The 18,932-nt window shown below is 42.8% G+C and overlaps 1 protein-coding gene across 3 annotated transcripts in view; it reads right to left on the bottom strand.

Annotated features, from left to right (window-relative positions):
- LOC134356688 (transforming protein RhoA) overlaps positions 1–18,932 on the bottom strand; it is a 129,325-nt gene that overhangs the window by 39,371 nt on the left and 71,022 nt on the right. Inside the window, exon 2 of one of the 3 annotated variants that reach the window (XM_063067724.1) lies at positions 15,154–15,337. The exons of the other annotated variants lie outside the window; for them this stretch is intronic. Coding sequence (XP_062923794.1) covers positions 15,154–15,229 — 76 coding nt within the window. The 5' untranslated portion in view covers positions 15,230–15,337. The remainder of the gene's footprint in view (positions 1–15,153; positions 15,338–18,932) is intronic. 3 annotated transcript variants of the gene reach the window in all.

Here is an 18,932-nt window from a genome sequence, read left to right as displayed (position 1 = left end):
ATGATGAGTTGCTTTCTGTTGGTTTTGAAAAGCCCCCCAATTCTCTGACTTCCCATTAATATTTGCTCTATTATATGCCCTCTCTTTGGCTTTTATGTTGGCTTTGACTTCTCTTGTTAGACACAATTGTATCATTCTACCTTTAGAATATTTCTTCTTCTTTGGGATGTATCAATCCTGAACCTTCTGAATTGCTCCCAGAAACTCCAGCCATTGCTGCTCCACCACCATTCGTGCAGTGTTCTCTTCCAATCAATCTTGGCCAGCTCATCTCTCATGCCTCTGTAATTCCTTTTACTCCACTGATGTATTGATACATCTGACTTTAGCTTTTCCCTCTCAAATTGCAGGGTGAATTCTATCATATTATGATCACTACCTCCCAAAGATTCCTTTACCTTAAGCTCGCTACTCAATTCCAGTTCGCTGTATAACACCCAATCCAGAATAACTGATCCATAGTGGGCTCTACCATGAGCTGCTCAAAAACTTCATCTCGTACACATTTTACAAACTCCCCCTCTTAGGATCCAGCACCAACCTGATTTTCCCAATCTACCTGCAGTTTGAAACCACCCATGACTACTGTAACATTGTCCTTTTGACATGCATTTTCTATCACCCATTGCAATTTGTACACCAAATCTTCACTACTGTTTGGAGGTCTGTATATAACTCCCATCAGGGTCTTTTACTTTTGCACTTTTTCAGTTTGACCCACAATGATTCTATACCTTCCGATCCTATGTTATCTCTTTCTAATGATTTTATTTTTTTTTTACCAACAGAGCCACCCCACCCCCTCTACCTACATGCCCGTACTTTTGATACATGTATCCTTAGATGTTAAGCTCCTAGCTATAACTTTCTTTCAGCCATGATACGGTGATGTCTACATCATAGATGCCGGTCAATAGCTGTGCTACAAGTTCATCTACCTTATTCCATATACTGCGTGTATTGAAATATAACACCTTCAGCCCCATATTTACTCTTTTCGATTTTGTCCACCCTTCATGTTGCAACTCATCCTGCTGACTGCAATTTTGCCTTATCAACAGCCTCTCCTTGCTAGGAGTCTCACTACACATTGGTTCTGTTTGTAAATCAACTACCTCATTTTCAGTACTATCACTCCCGTTCCTATCCTGCAGCCAAATTAGTTTAAACTCACCCATACAACTCTAGCCAACCGGCCTGCAAGGATATTGGACACCCACCTCCCCCGGGTTCAGGTGTAACCTGCTCCTTTTGTACAGGTCATACCTGCTCTAGAAGAGATCCCAATGATCCACAAATCCGAACCCCTGCTCCTGCACCAGTTCCTCAGCCACGCATTCACCTGCCAAATCTTCCTATTCTGAGCCTCAATGGCACGTGGCACAGGCAGCAATCCAGAGATTACTACTCTGGAGTTCCTGTTTTTAGCTTTCTACCTAGCTCCCTAAAATCTCTTCAGGTTCTCCTCACCTTGTCTACCTATGACATTGGTGCCAATATGTACCAACATTTCTGGCTGCTCACCCTCACCCTTGAGAATGCCATGGACCCAGTCTGAGACATCCCTGATCTTGGCACCAGAGAGACAACATTCCATCCGGATGTTTCTAACACACCCACAGAACCTTGTCTCTGTTCCTCTAAGGAATCTCCTATTAACACTGCCTCTATTACCTCTATTATCCTCCTTCACCCCGATCCTCACAAGGCATGCCCTCTACTCCAGGCAGTAGATATTAAGGGACATATCAATAGTTAGAACAAAGAGACAAGTGTTAAGGGGCACCTTAAAGAGGATTTAATTGGTAGCATTGTGAAGGTTAGGCAGTCATTTCATCAGAATTCAAGGCAGCTGGAGCACATCTGCAAAAGGGTATGATAATTAAAAATTAGGGATTCTCAACAGGCTAAAATTGGAAAACTGCAGACATGTGCAATGAGTGTAGGGCTGGAGAAGATTACAGACGAAGGTGAAAATTCTGTCCTGATGAAGGTTCTCAGCCCAAAATGTTGACTGTTTATTCCACTCCATAGATACCACCTGACCTACTGAGCTCTTCCAGTATTTTACGTGTGTTACTGTGGATTTCCAGCATCTGCAGAATCTCTTGTGTTTATGAAAATTCCAAAATTGAAGTGTTCTACAAGATAGACATTTGCCATGTATTTATGTAATCATTACAGGGAACTTTTGTTTGGGCACACATTCTTATTACATCCAACAACAATGCACCTAGTTTACAGGTATGGACGACTCCCAGGAAACAAAATGACTATAACCATAATGACTAAGTTAACTAATGTAACTCTTTGGACAAGTGGGTGGGGCATTAGGTATAAATCAGTGCTCCAGCATGCTACGGCAATGATACAAGTTGTTGCAGAAGCCGTCAATTTTGATTGTACAATTTCATGAAAATTAGTATGCAAGGGGAAAGTATAGCTACAGGGCTGACAGTAACTTCTATGTGCTCTTCTTATCAGGTTTGAAGCAGCAGAAACGTACAGAATATTGTAGTTTATCAAAGTGGCGAGGATGAGTGAAGATAGCAAAAACTGGACCACAATTCCCACATCTCATCCCTACTGCATAAACTTTCACAATGTGTAAATGATTATTGTTAATACTGTGCTTTTGAGATAAGAAGTAAAAGACTCATCTCCATAAAATCTTCATAAATTAACATAGAACTGACATTTTCTCCACAGGACCAACAACACTACCAAAACTGTATATTTAGGGCAAACCATGAAGTTATAAAGAACAGCTTTCTCAACATTACAAATAACTTATTCTACCCAGGAACATTATTGTTCATATCCCTCAAAAAGTATTTCTTTGTAGCAATTAACTTCGAATGTTTACAAGGTATATTTAGAATTACAGGCACTTTCACTCAGAAGGGTGATAGAAGTGACTGCAAATGCTGGAATATGAAGAAGAAAAACTAAATTCCAGCAAGAATTCAGCAAGGTGGTAAAAGAATGGTTAGCATTTTAGATTGAGATCCAGCAGCAGGACATAGTTCACATGGATACCATAAAATCATGTCACACGAATAAGCCATTTCACCCATCAAGTCTGCTCTGCCAATCCATCATGGTCTCTCTCAACCCTATTCTCCTGCTTTCTCCCCAAAACCTTTCACAGCTTGACTAATCAAGAATCTATCAACCTCAGCTTTAAATATATCCAATGACTTAGCCTCCACAACCAACTGTGGTAATGAATTCCACATATTCACCACCTTCTAGTTAAAAAAAACTTTACCACATCTCTGTTCTAAAGGCACATTCTTCTACTCTGAGGCTCTATCCTCTGGTCCTAGACTAACCCACTATAGGAAACATTCTCTCCAACATCCACACTATCTAGGTCTATCAACATTCAATAGGTTTCAACGAGATCTCCTCCTCATTCTTCTAAACTCCAGTGACTACAGGCCCAGAGCCATTAAACAGTTGACATTTTTTCTTTGGAGTGAGCAAACTGAGTACTCTGTGATTTTGTAGCTTTTGTTATTAACTGCTGAAACACATCACTAATTCCTTCTAAAACTGGATGTTTAATTCTTATTTATTATGGAATGAATGTTTCACTCCAAAATATGCATAATCATCAATCAAAAATTAAGGAATCACATAATTTAAGTAAAATCTTTAATACTTTATACATCTGAATTTCTGTTTAAAAATATACTCAAAATGGAGACTTCCGGGGTCGAGTATGGAGTGAGTCGGTGCATGTGAGTGTGGCTCCCGATTTTTATTGAAAATCTACCTGTTTATCTTTGCCGTATGCTCGAGATAACTGAATATTTACCATTGTGAACAACGCGGGACATAGCTGGACATTGAAATGGCAAGTAGAATGTACCTTCGAAGTAAAACTGGGGAAAAAGATAGCGAAGCCTCGAGCAAGAAGGCGGATGTTACAGTAATGGCGCCGTTGCATGCTGCTGGAGCTGGACCCAGACCTGCGCTACCCGATGACTTGGAGAGGCTTCGTTTAGTACTTATTTCTGACATGACGCAAGCAGTGCATTCTGCCTTAAAAAGAGAACTTGAAGATGCTTTATCACCAGTGACTGCTACCATGGAACAAATTATGTCTGCTTACGAGTCACATGACGAACGCATTCATGAGGTTGAAAACAGCCTAAATGATTACAGTGACCGACTGGTGAGCGCCGAAGCTGCCACTGCAGCATTGCAGAGCGAAAATGCATTTCTGAAGGGAAAGCTAGACGACCTTGAAAATCGATCACGGAGATCCAATTTGAGAGTGGTCGGCATTCCTGAAAATTTGTAAGGTTCGGACCCTGTTAAATTTATGACCGAGTTTTTTGACGAAGTGCTGGGGACAGATTTTTTCCCAAGTCCTCTTGTACTTTCGCATTCTCACCGAGTCGGACGTAAACCATCCGGCGTCTCTGGAGCCAAGCAAACGAGACCAAGAATGTTCCTGGTTTGCTTTCACTCCTTTCAAGATAAGCAACGCATCATCAATCGACGGAAGCAGGAGCTGTATTTCCGCGGACACCGCGTGTTTTTTTATGAAGATTTTAGTGCGGAGCTGGGTAAAAAACGAGCAGTTTTCAAGAAGGTGAAATCCCTGCTTTACGGCAAGGGGGTCAGGTTTGGCCTGTTGTATTCTGCCCAGCTCCAGGTCATACATGAAGGTAAAAAGCATTATTTCGATACACCAGAGGCGGCTGAAGAGTTTTACCATTCGCGCTGGGGAGAAGAAGAACGAGAAGAGCAATGACTTTTTTTTAAAAGGTTATTCATGCAGCACGGAAAGGGCCTCATGCCGAGGCAAACTGTTAATTTTCACAATCCACTTCTTTGTTCATTTTTTCCAGTTTAATTTGTGGAACGCGATCGGGTCGAACTGCTATGCTGCCGAAACTGATTAACAAAAACTTTCAACCAGCAAAATGTAAATATTTGGGATTTATATCTCCGGTGTTTAAGTTGCCTAGTGTTTTTTTTTTGTTTTTAATGCTTAGCTTGACCTGTGTCATCTTTAGCCTATATGTTATATTAAAGGTAGTATAAGTGATAGGATAAATGTTAAGGAGGGGAGCCACCCTAGATTAGATTGAAAATTGGGTTGTATGGGGAATGCCTTGGAAGTTTTTTGTTGGGTACTGCCTGCGATCATCCTCAATTGGGGAGGTAGATCCAGGTTTCGGGGGTTAATTGGTTTTTTTTGTTGTCTGCGTAAAGGGGTGGAGGGAGTGTTTTGGGGGATTACCATGGCAGTTTATTCTTTTGTGTGTTACGGATTGATCAGACTTTCTTTTCATTGTGCGTTATTGTGTGCAACTTATACCCTTGCACTGTTTTGGATTGTAGTCCCTGTGTGCCTTTTGATATGGTTAGCGTGAGTACTGCTGATGGAGGCCACCCTGTGAGGTTTATTTTTTGGAATGCAAAGGGGCTCAATGGTCCGGTTAAAAGAGCTAAAGTTTTCTCTCATCTGAAACAATTAAAAGCAGATATACTATTTCTACAAGAGACACATTTAAGAGTGGAAGACCATAATAGACTTCGTAAAGCATGGATTAGTCAGGTTTTTCATTCCAGATTTAATAGTAGATCCAGGGGGGTGGCAATATTAATCACCAAAAGAATGCAGTTCACACCATCTGATGTAATCAGTGACCCTAATGGTCGCTTTATTATAGTCTCTGGCTCTTTCTTTCAGATACCTGTTACTTTGGTAAATGTTTATGCTCCTAATTGGGACGATGTCCAATTTGCAAATAAGGTTTTGTCATTAATACCTATGAATACACATAAGCTAACCTTTTCCGGAGATTTGAACTGTGCTATTGACCCACTGCTTGATAGGCCTTGCCCTAGGGGAACATTTTCTGGTATGGCAAAGGCCTTGAGCGTAGGAAGGAAATGCAAGTGTTATTGCAATCTATATGGGACCTGGATAGAAAATACTCTGAGACACCCACTGCGGAATTATATAAAAGCCGGGTTGATTTGCAAGCGAAGTTTAATCTTCTTACTACAAATCTATCAGAACAATTAATTCTTAAGACACGTGGCCTCTATTATGAATATGGTGACAAGGCGAGCCGGCTTATGACTCATCAGTTGAAACGTCAAGCTGCATCACAACTTATTCCCCAGATAAGAGACACGCACCAGAACTTGACAAGCAATCCAAAAGAGATTAATGACATCTTTGCAACTTTTTATTCCTCTCTGTATGCCTCAGAGTTCCCCTTAGATAAAACAAATATGGAATGTTTTTTAGATAATTTGGAAATACCAACTCTTGAACCAGAGGAGGTGGAGAACCTAGATCCGGGCTCTTGGGCAGAAAGAGATTAATAATGCCATTATGGCTATGCAGAGTGGTGAGTCCCCAGGTCCTGATGGTTATCCAATAGAATTTTATAAGAAATTTAAGGATAAGCTCATAACGGTCCTTCTAGAAGTGTTTCAGGAATCTTTGGAGAACGGCTCCTTATCCCCTTCTCTTTCACAGGCAGCTATTTCACTACTTCTTAAAAAGGACAAGGACCCGACTCAATGTGGATCATATTGCCCCATCTCACTTTTGAATGTAGATGTGAAAATTTTGGCTAAAGTGCTTGCATGTCGTTTAGAATGTCCCCTTCCCAAGATAATTTCAGATGATCAAAGAGGTTTTATTAAAAATCGCTATTCTTTTTTTAATATCCGTCGACTGGCTGATGTGGTTTATTCACCCAGTGATTCTCCAAGTCCAGAGGTTGTTATCGCCTTGGATGCGGAGAAGGCATATGATAGAGTGGAATTGGTATACTTGTTTAGGGTTTTGGAGAAATTTGGATTTGGCAGAATATTTATAGCTTGGGTTAAGCTATTATACCACTCGCCTTTAGCATGTATACAGACAAATTATTTTCGATCTATTTCCCATTAACACGTGGCACTCGCCAAGACTGCCCATTGTCCCCTCTTCTTTTTGCAATTGCAATTGAGCCTCTTTCTATTGCACTTAAGTCAACTACATTATTTCAAGGTGTTAGAAGAGGGGACGTGTTTCCCTATATGCTGATGACCTCTTACTTTGTGTTAGTGACCCTATAGGTAGTAGTCCTGCTATTGTGTCATTTTTAGGTCAATTTGGAGCCTTCTCTGGCTATAAACTGAACTTTCAAAAAAGCAAATGCTTTCCCATTAATAACTTGGCCCTACAGATCCGACAGGAATCCTTGCCCTTTCCTTTATCTCAAGATGGTTTTGTATACCTAGGAATACATATTACTCGCTCTTTTACATCTCTGTTTGAAGCTAACTACAGGCCTCAGGTTAACCAAATGAAGGCTGATTTTGAGAGATGGCGCAGTTTACCCCTTACTATAGCTGGGAGAATTCAGTCAGTGAAAATGACTATACTTCCTAGATTTCTCTATTTGTTTCAGTGTTTGCCAGTTTTCTTATCCAAGTTATTTTTTAAATCAGTCGATCAAGCTATAACCTCCTTTATTTGGGAAAATAAGGTCCCAAGGGTTAATAAGCGCACTCTTCAAAGAGGTCGTGACATAGGTGGAATGGGTCTTCCTAGCTTTATTCATTATTACTGGGCATCGAACATGCAAAAAGTATTATTTTGGCTTCACCGGCCAGATATAATCTGGTGCCTGCTTGAGTCACGGTCTTGCCACTCCTCGTCTCTCCCAGCTTTGGTGTATTCTTCCTTACCATTGAAATCCTCTCAATTCACATCTAACCCGGTCGTGCTCTCCACCCTCAAAATTTTTAATCAATTTCGCTGCCACTATAAGTTCATATCAGCTTCAGTTTTGGGCCCCATTCATAAAAAACATTTATTTCCTCCCTCCACATTCGATTCAGCTTTTAGACAATGGGGTTTGAACGGTCTTATGCGCATTAAGGATTTGGTTGATAGTTTTGATAACCTGCGCGGTAAGTATGGCCTTCTGCATAATCATTTTTTTTTAAATACCTGCAGATTCGCCACTTTGTCAAGGAAAAATTTCCCTGTTTTCCTGTTCTACCACCTGCTATGTTATGGGAAAAATTCACTCTTAGCTTTAACAAAAAGGGGCTGATTTCTGAACTATACTCTCAGCTGATGTCTTTGGGAGTTCAAGATCTAAACAAAACTAAGAGTAGGTGGGAGGACGACCTCGGTATGGATCTTGCGGAGGAATATTGGGCAAAAGTATTGAATAGGGTTCATTTCTCATCATCATGTGCTAGACTGGGGCTCATACAATTTAAAGTTTTACACAGGGTACATTTAAGTAAAGCCAGACTTGCAGACGTATATCCTGGAACAGACGCTTCTCTCCGGCTGGTTTAGTACATGCCCTCCGCTTGATGACTATTGGGCACTGGTTTTTAAAATTATCAGTGAGGTTTTGGGGGTGACACTGAGACCTTGCCCGCTTATAGCTGTATTTCGTGTAGCAGGATCTCCCAATGGCCATCCATTTCAATTCCACTTCCTATTCCCATTCTGATTTGTCCATCCATGGCTTCCTATACCATCACGATGAGGCCACAATCAAGTTGGAGAAACAACAGAATTTGGGATACAACTGGATGAGTCAACTGTGTGAGACAGGCAACATGTGTACAGTTAATCAAAAATGGAAAAGCTTATGAAGAGATTTTCTTTTGCAAAATGTTTAAAACAAGTATCAACAGTGAATCCATCTACAACAATCTCAAAATGAATACTGATGATAAAAGTATTCCAATTAGGAACATGATTTCTTGTGCAACAGATGAAGCACCATATATGACAGGTTGCCATGCCGGTTTAGTGCCACTTATGAAAAAAGTCTGTTTGCAATCCACTGTGTAATTCATTGTCAACATCTAGTAGCCAAAAACCTCAGCCAGCAACTTCTTTCAAACATGATTTTTGTAATATCTGCTATCAACAAAATTAAAGCTCATCCATTAAATAGCAGAATATTTCCTCAGTTATGCGAAGATAATGATGAAGAGATTGCACACTTGCTTCTTCACATTGAAGTGTGTTGGCTGTCAAAAGGCTGCTGCTTCAAATGTTTCTTTGATCTTTTTGACACTGTGGTTGAATTTTTGCTCAAAGTTGACAACAGCTTGGAAAACAAGATTGAACTTCTAACAACAGGAATTCTGCAGATGCTGGAAATTCAAGCAACATACATCAAAGTTGCTGGTGAACGCAGCAGGCCAAGCAGCATCTCTAGGAAGAGGTGCAGTCGGCGTTTCAGGCCGGGACCCTTCGTCAGGACTAACTGAAGGAAGAGTGAGTAAGGGATTTGAAAGCTGGAGGGGGAGGGGGAGATGCAAAATGATAGGAGAAGACAGGAGGGGGAGGGATAGAGCCGAGAGCTGGACAGGTGATAGGTAAAAGGGGATACGAGAGGATCATGGGACAGGAGGTCCGGGAAGAAAGACAAGGGGGGGGTGACCCAGAGGATGGGCAAGAGGTATATTCAGAGGGACAGAGGAGAAAAAGGAGAGTGAGAGAAAGAATGTGTGCATAAAAATGAGTAACAGATGGGGTACAAGGGGGAGGTGGGGCCTTAGCGGAAGTTAGAGAAGTCAATGTTCATGCCATCAGGTTGGAGGCTACCCAGACGGAATATAAGGTGTTGTTCCTCCAACCTGAGTGTGGCTTCATCTTTACAGTAGAGGAGGCCATGGATAGATATGTCAGAATGGGAATGGGATGTGGAATTAAAATGTGTGGCCACTGGGAGATCCTGCTTTCTCTGGCGGACAGAGCGTAGATGTTCAGCAAAGCGGTCTCCCAGTCTGCGTCGGGTCTCGCCAATATATAAAAGGCCACATCGGGAGCACCGGACGCAGTATATCACCCCAGTCGACTCACAGGTGAAGTGATGCCTCACCTGGAAGGACTGTTTGGGGCCCTGAATGGCGGTAAGGGAGGAAGTGTAAGGGCATGTGTAGCACTTGTTCCACTTACACGGATAAGTGCCAGGAGGGAGATCAGTGGGGATAAACTTCTACATGAACTTCTACATGGAGATGTGGCCTTACCTACCTGATCTGTATGACAAAATGAACATTCTAAATACAAAACTACAGGGTGAAAATTTCTATTTAATCCAGGAAAAAAGTGCAAAAAATTGGAAATATACAAACAAAACATTGGGATAAGAACGTAAGCATCACACATTAAAGTTGCTGGTGAATGCAGCAGGCCAGGCAGCATCTCTAGGAAGAGGTACAGTCGACATTTCGGGCCAAGACCCTTCATCAGGACTAACTGAAAGAAGAGCTAGTAACAGATTTGAAAGTGGGAGGAGGAGGGGGAGATCCAAAATGATAGGAGAAGACAGGAAGGGGAGGAATGGAGCCAAGAGCTGGACAGTTGATTGGCAAAAGGGATATGAGAGGATCATGGGACAGGAGGCCTGGGAGAAAAGAAAACGGGGAGAGGGGAAAAACCCAGAGGATGGGCAAGGGGTATAGTGAGAGGGACAGAGGGAGAAAAAGGAAAGAGAGAAAAAGAATGTGTGTATATAAATAAATAACGGATGGGGTATGAGGGAGAAGTGGGGCATTAGCGGAAGTTTGAGAAGGCAATGTTCATGCCATCAGGTTGGAGGCTACCCAGACGGAATATAAGGTGTTGTTCCTCCAATCTGAGTGTGGCTTCATCTTTACAGTAGAGGCGGCCATGGATAGACATATCAGAATGGGAATGGGACGTAGAATTAAAATGTGTAGCCACTGGGAGATCCTGCTTTCTCTGGCGGACAGAGTGTAGGTGTTCAGTGAAACAATCTCTCAGTCTGTGTCGGGTCTCGCCAATATACAGAAGGCCACATCGGGAGCAACGGACGCAGTATATCACCCCAGCCGTATCACAGCTAAAGTGTCGCCTCACCTGGAAGGACTGTCTGGGGCCCTGAATGGTGGTAAGGGAGGAAGTGTAAGGGCATGTGTAGCACTTGTTCCGCTTACAAGGATACGTGCCAGGAGGGAGATCAGTGGGGAGGGATGGGGGGGACGGGACGGGGGACGAATGGACAAGGGAGTCGCGTAGGGACCGATCCCTCCAGAAAGCAGCGGGGGGGAGGGAAAGATGTGCTTAGTGGTGGGATCCCGTTGAAGGTGGCGGAAGTTACGGAGAATTATATGTTGGACCTGGAGGCTGGTGGGGTGGTAGGCGAGGACAAGGGGAACCCTATTCCTAGTGGGGTGGCGGGAGGATGGAGTGAGAGCAGATGCACATGAAATGGGGAAGATGCATCTGAGAGCAGAGTTGCTGGTGGAGGAAGGGAAGCCCCTTTCTTTAAAAAAGGACATCTCCCTCTTCCTGGAATGAAAAGCCTCATCCTGAGAGCAGATGCGACGGAGACGGAGGAATTGCGAGAAGTGGATGGCATTTTTGCAAGAGACAGGGTGAGAAAAGGAATAGTCCAGATAGCTGTGAGAGTCAGTAGGCATATAGTAGACATTAGTAGATAAGCTGTCTCCAGAGATAGAGACAGAAAGATCTAGGAAGGGAAGGGAGGTATTGGAAATGGACCAGGTAAACTTGAAGGCAGGGTGAAAGTTGGAGGCAAAGTTAATGAAGTCAACGAGCTCAGCATGTGTGCAGGAAGCAGCACCAATGCAGTCGTCGATGTAGTGAAGGAAAAGTGGGGGACAGATACCAGAATAGGTTTGGAACATAGATTGTTCCACAATGCCAACAAAAAGGCAGGCATACAACAGGAATTCTGCAGATGCTGGAAATTCAAGCAACACACATCAAAGTTGCTGGTGAACGCAGCAAGCCAGGCAGCATCTCTAGGAAGAGATACAGTCGATGTTTCAGGCTGAGACCCTTCGTCAGGACTAACTGAAGGAAGAGTTAGTAAGAGATTAGAAAGTGGGAGGAGGAGGGGGAGATCCAAAATGATAGGAGGGGGAGGGATGGAGCCAAGAGCTGGACAGGTGATTGGCAAAGGAGATATGAGAGGATCATGGAACAGGAGGTCTGGGGAGAAAGACAAGGGGGGGGGGAACCAGAGGATGGGCAAGGGGTATAGTCACAGGGAGAAAAAGGAGAGTGAGAGAAAAAATGTGTGTATAAAAATAAATAACGGATGGGGTACGAGGAGGGAGTTGAGGCATTAGTGGAAGTTAGAGAAGTCGATGTTCATGCCATCAGGTTGTAGGCTACCCAGAGGGAATATAAGGTGTTGTTCCTCCAACCTGAGTTCAGCTTCATCTTTACAGTAGAGGAGGCCGTGGATAGACATGTCAGAATGGGAATGGGATGTGGAATTAAAATGTGTGATACGGGTGCCCATAGCTACACCTTTAGTTTGGAGGAAGTGGGAGGAGCCAAAGGAAAAATTATTAAGAGTAAGGACTAATTCTGCTAGACGGAGCAGAATGGTGGTAGAGGGGAACTGGTTAGGTCTGGAATCCAAAAAGAAGTGGAGAAGAATGTTCTCAGTTTCGCTGCATGAAAAGTATGGCACTCGTTTTCACAGACGGTGATTTGCAAGAGTACTGCAGTCACTGAAGAAAGATTTTCAGAATCAATTCAAGGATTTAAATGATCTGGAAATTCCAGACAGGTTAATTAACCCATTCCTTTGCAAGGTGAAAGAACAAGAAGAAATTATCAAAATTCAGAAGCAAAGATGCTTTTCAAAACTGTTGGTTTTTCTGGTACGTAGCTACACGGTCATACAAAGTTTCCTGGTCTTTGGAGAAGAACCAAACTGCTCTTCATTGTATTTCCATCCTCCTACCTTGTTGAGAGAGAGACAGTGCAGTGAACCACATACTCACAAAAAACAGAAACAGCTTTAACATTGTTACGCATGGGGACTTAAGGTTTTTGCTATCACAACTTGAACCAACTCTTGCTAAAGACCAACAAGCTCAAGGATCACATTGATATCGAAGCTGTTGTAGGGCACACGGGTACTGTATAAGCTAGGTTTAAAGACAAATAAAAATTTAAAGCAGAATCATTTTTCTCATGTTAGCATATGGCAGACATGTTTTTACAGTATGGGGGGTATCAGAAAGTATATTGTGCCTAAGATTTCACTGTGTATTTCAATGAACATGACAAATAAAGCCAACTGTTAATCATTAGGTGGATATAGTGAAAAGGAATGGGATTAGAAAAAGTGATACAGGATCTCAATACACAAAACAAGCTAGTTGGGAAGAATGATTAATAACATCAAATACTTTACACTGTTGTTAATTCATCTTTGTTTTTGCCCTAGCCTTTCAAGCTGATGTGAGGGATCTTGGGTGGGAAGGTGGAAGTTCAAAGTAAATTTGTTATCAAAGGGTTAGGGTCACCCTGAGACTCATTTTCTTGCAAGTTACACACAGACTGACAACAAATGTGCAAAAGAAGAAAGTCTATGCAAATACAAAAATATAATAAATAAATGATTCGTACTGAGATTGAGTTGCAGAGTCCTTGAAAGTGAGTTCATAGGTTATGGAATCAGTTAATTGCTGTGGTGTGTGAAGTTATCCCCGCTGGCTCAGGAGCCTGATGGTTGAGAGAAAATGATGGTTCCTGAATCTGGTGGTAAGGGGACCCAAAGCTCCTGTACCTCCTCCCCAAAGGCCTCAACATCAATGAGACCTGACATAGATTGGAGAACTGCTTTGTCGAGCACCTCCGCTCTGTCCACTACAAAAGGTGGGCCTTCCTGGTGGCCACATTTTAATTATACTTCCCATTCCCATATGTTGGTCCACGGCTTCCTCTTCTGCCATGATGAGGCCACTTACAGGTTGAAGGAGGGGAGGAGAAGTTATCGGTATTTGTTAAGTAGGTACCGTGCACAATCCTGATATGATGGAGACAGCCGTGAGAAGCACGGAGGAACATCTGGAGAAACTTCTGAAATGCCTGCTTCGCTGCTGCTGCTACTTTGCGATCGAGAATCTCTGGAGGGGAAGGCCCCAAATCCTCGGCTTTGCTTATTGCCGGGGCTGGGGTCGAAACGCTTGGCAGAGATGGTGCTCGGTGCTTGGTGTCAGAGGCTCGAAGTTTTCGGACGGACTCAAGAGTCGGCTGTGGGCGGGTGCTTCCAGGGTGCTGCATCGGCAAGTTTGCGGCACTGGAGGTTCATGGCAGGGAGAGTTTTTCTTCCTTCTACCGTCTGCGTGAGATGATTGGACTTTTGAGAGATTTTGAGACTTTTTTTTTACCATGCCCATGGTCTGCTCTTTATCAAATTACGGTATTGTTTTGCACTGTTGCAACTATATGTTATAATTATGTGGTTTGTGTCAGTTTTTTAGTCTTGGTTTGTCTTGTGTTTTTGTGTTATCATACTGGAGGAACATTGTATCATTTCTCAATGCATGCATTACTAAATGACAATAAAGGAGGACTGCGTGTCCTCATAATCTAAAAAAAAATCTTGTATTCTGTCTGGCAGAATTCCAACCTGACAGTATGAACATTGATATCAGGACACTTCTCCTCCCCCCCCCCGCACCCTCTTCTGCTCCCCTTTACATCTTCCCCCACTCCTTGTGTTGCCACTCCTTCTCTTTATCCCATGGTTCACTCTTCTTTCGTATCAGGTTCTTCCTCAAGTCTTCCACCTATCACCTCCTAGCTTAATTTATTCCCCCCCCCCACCACACACCTACTTTTCCCCTCACCTAGTTTCACCTATTACTTGCCAGTTTATGCTCCTTCCCCTCCCCCACCTTTTTCTGTCATCTTCCCCCTTCTTTTCCAGTCCTATGAAAGACTTGAAACATCAACTGTTTATTCCTCTTCACAGATGCTGCCTGACCTGTTGAGTTCCTGTGGTATTTTGTGTGTTACTGTGCTCCTTCTTTCTGTCTGTCCCCCGGCTTACCACAACCTGCTTTCTCCATAACAAAACTCTTCTGATTCAATTAACACTGACATCCGCTCCTGTTAAAAGATGGTTTGGGTTTGTACTATTCACAAAAAAAACAGTACGAATCTAAAATGCCCAATTATTGTCCTATCTATCTACTCTCAATCTTTAATGGAAGGTAAGAAAATAATTAACAGTACAATCAAACAATAGTTTATTGTTAATATCCTGCTTATTCATGCTTGCTTTCAGTAAGAATTGAATGCTACAGGAAAGCTAATTTCAAAAACTGAAAAAAAATGTTTCTCATTACCTGAAGAGCTGGGTGATGATTCTGGTCCTCTGGTGCTTATCATTACAATCTCCAGAGCATCATTCATAAGCTCCATCAGGAAGTGGCCTTTGACAACCACCTTCCACTTCTGCCAATTTCCCTTCCTCAAATGTTTGTGACGGGACCATTTGATTTCACTCAAGAGTCTTCCTCTCCTGCATTCCTAGGTAATGCACCACACAAAGTGCAAGATGGGAGCTATTGAGATAGGCTGGGTGGTTTAATGTATTTTTAGTTAACGTTCGAAACTGCTTAACTTTTGTAAAGTATTTGACCTATACAATCTAATGCAGTGAATGTTTAGGGTCCCAGCATGTGTTGAGCAAGACAAGTCAATTTAATTCTGAATCAATACATTAGAAATTAGGCCTTGCCCAACTGGTACACTCTACTTTTCATTTCCTTATTGAAAAACACTTGGATACAATCATTATGGTTTATTAAAAAGAATTAAGGGTATGGGGAAAAAACAGGTAGGTGGAGATGAGTCCATGGTCAGATCAGCCACGATCTTATTGAATGGCAGAGCAGGCTCAATGGGCCAGATGGCCTACTCCTGCTCCTATTTCTTACGTTCTCATATTCTTATGTTAATCTTTGTGATGCATATTCCATGTCACTATAGCATTTTCAAGGAAACTGAACCAATTAATTTTGCACCATGTGCCACGACATCAATGAACAAAATTCAGGTAGAAAGATAAAAAAAATGCTCCAGTGCAGTAAATTGATCTGGGGTATATGGCTAATGATTAAGCTGCATTGACATGAGTCTTCTGGCTTCTAGACAAGACCAGCATAAATACAGACTCAAGTGTAGTCAGATTCTCGCTTACAGCTCATACAGCTGGATTCCAGGTGCTTCTGGTTTACATACACATGCTACCAGATAATAATATTAACATGCAATTCTTTAATATCCCAATTTGGGAGGGGGGTTGAGGAAGTGGAGGGGAATGTCTGCTCTCAGCAAACCTCAGACTATGTTGGTTGTTATCATAAACAATACATTTCACAATATACTTTGATGTACATATTTATATTTGTCACCATATATAACCTTGAGATTTGTTTTCTTGTGGGCATACTCACCGAAACTATGAAATAGTAACTATAACAATGAAAGATCAACTGGAGGGCAGAAGACTGTGCAAATGCAGATATAGATAAATAGCAATACATAACAAGAACATAAAGTAACAAGATAAAGAGTCCTCAAAATGACACAGACTGGGAGACCGCTTTGCTGAACACCTACGCCCTGTCCGCCAGAGAAAGCAGGATCTCCCAGTGGCCACACATTTTAATTCCACATCCCATTCCCATTCTGACAGCCTCCTCTACTGTAAAGATGAAGCTACACTCAGGTTGGAGGAACAACACCTTATATTCCATCTGGGTAGCCTCCGACCTGATGGCATGAACATTGCCTTCTCAAACTTCTGCTAATGCCCCACCTCCCCCTCGTACCCCATCTGTTATTTATTTATATACACACATCCTTTCTCTCACTCTCCTTTTTCTCCCTCTGTCCCTCCGACTATACCCCTTGCCAATCCTCTGGGTTTCCCCCCACCCCCCATCTTTCTCCCCAGACCTCCTGTCCTATGATCCTCTCATATCCCCTTTGCCAATCACCTGTCCAGCTCTTGGCTCCATCCCTCCCCCTCCTGTCTTCTCCTATCATTTTGGATCTCCCTCTCCCCCTCCCACTTTCAAATCTCTCACTAACTCTTCCTTCAGTTAGTCCTGACGAAGGGTCTCGGCCTGAAACGTCGTCTGTACCTCTTCCTAGAGATGCTGCCTGGCCTGCTGCGCTCACCAGCAACTTTGATGTGTGTTGCTTAAAATGAGAACATTGGTTGTGGGAACATCTCAATATATGCGCAACTGAATGCAGTTAACACCTTTGTTCAAGAGCCTGATGGGTGAGGGGTAATAACTGTTCTTGCACCTGGTGGTGTGAGTACTGAGGCTCTTGTGCTTTCTACCTGATGGCAGCAGCGAGAAAAGAACATGACCTGGGTGGCGATGATCTCTGATGATGGATGCTGTTTTCCTAAGACAGCATTTCATTTAGATGTGCTCAATGGTTGAAAAAGCTTTACCCGTGATATACTTGGGTAGTGGGTTCCATATGTCACTACTGCAGGGTGTGACGACTCTGCCTTACACGAATCCTGGGCTCAGCTGGCTCCGGCTGACAGTACCCAGTATGGGCCCCCATCCAGGGTTACGGATCCCACTGTCTTGTGGGTACCTTCGGGAGAAGAGAAGGCTAAGGAGTAAACCCTACACAAATCCAGAGTGGGGCCTCCAAGGTGGTTGGATGACGTATCACGTTACCTCCCGGCAGCTCCTGCAGCCAAGCTGATGCCAAATGTACTGCTTGGCATTCCTTTGGACCACATCCGCGAGGCTGAGGGGGGGATCTTGATGTCTGGGCAGCCCAGGATTTACATATTTTCCAGTTTGTCAAGGTTTTATATGTCATACCGAATCTCCGCAGACACTTAAGGAAGTAGAGGCACTGGCATGCTTTCTTCACAATTGCACTTACGTTCTGGGTCCAGGACAGATCCTCTGAAATAGTAACCCCCAGGAATTTAAAGTTGCTGACCTTCTCCACCTCTCTTCCTCTGATGAGGACTGGCTCATAGACCTCTGATTTTCCTCTCCTGAAGTCCACAATCAGTTCCTTGATCTTGCTGACATTGAGTGAGAGGTTGTCATTATGACAACGCTCAGCCAGATTTTCAGTCTCCCTCCTGTATGCTGATTCATCACCATCTTTGATTTGGCTCAAAACAGTGGTGTCATCAGCAAACCTGAATATTGTACTGGAGCTGTGCTTATGTGGAAAGTAGGTAGGGGGCTATGCACACAGTCCTGTGGTGCACCTGTGCTTTTGGAGATCATGGAGGAGATGCCGTTGCCAATCTGAACTGACTGGGGTCTACAAGTGAGGAAATCTAGGACTGGATTGTGGCCAAGGTCTTGGAGCTTCTTGATTAGTTTTGAGGATTAAATGCTAAGCTGTAATCGATAAAAAGCATCCTGATGTATGCATCTTTGCTGTCCAGATGTTCCAGAATTAATGGTTATATATAAAAGTATGTGAATGGCATATGTCATTATACCACTAGGTCATAAGCACATGCCTCACTAGAGTAAAAATGAAATGAAGTACACGTATCTCGTGCTCCGGTTATTCTTTCAATTAGATTTGTGTATTGGAATTATGAAACTTATCAGCAGCTATGAGGAAGTTTTAAATGGACCCAAGACGACTACCTACCTGTTGAAGCCAGCAAGATGCTCGAGTTAAAACAAAAAGCACGGTGAGACATAGAGGTTAAAAAAAAGCGCATTGTGCTTTTTTTGCAAAAAGAGAAGACAGTTGAGTTTTTAAAAAGGGCAGAAAACAGACGAATTCATAGATTCAAAAACAGTGAGTATCATAGAACCATAGAACACCACAGCACTGAAACAGGTCTTTTGGCCCTTCTTGGCTGTGCTGAACCATTTTTCTGCCTAGTCCCACTGACCTGCACCTGGATCATATCCCTCCATACACCTCTCATCCATGTACCTGTCCAAGTTTTCCTTAAATGATAAAAGTGAGCCTGCATTTACCACTTCATCTGGCAGCTCATTCCACACTCCCACCACTCTCTGTATGAAGAAGAGCCCCCCCACAATGTTACCTTTAAACTTTTCCCCCTTCACCCTTAACCTGTGTCCTCTGGTTTTTTTCT

Source organism: Mobula hypostoma, chromosome 15 (genome assembly GCF_963921235.1).
Source record: "Mobula hypostoma chromosome 15, sMobHyp1.1, whole genome shotgun sequence".
Classification (NCBI taxonomy): domain Eukaryota; kingdom Metazoa; phylum Chordata; class Chondrichthyes; order Myliobatiformes; family Myliobatidae; genus Mobula; species Mobula hypostoma.
This window is presented reverse-complemented; position numbering and strand designations above follow the sequence as displayed.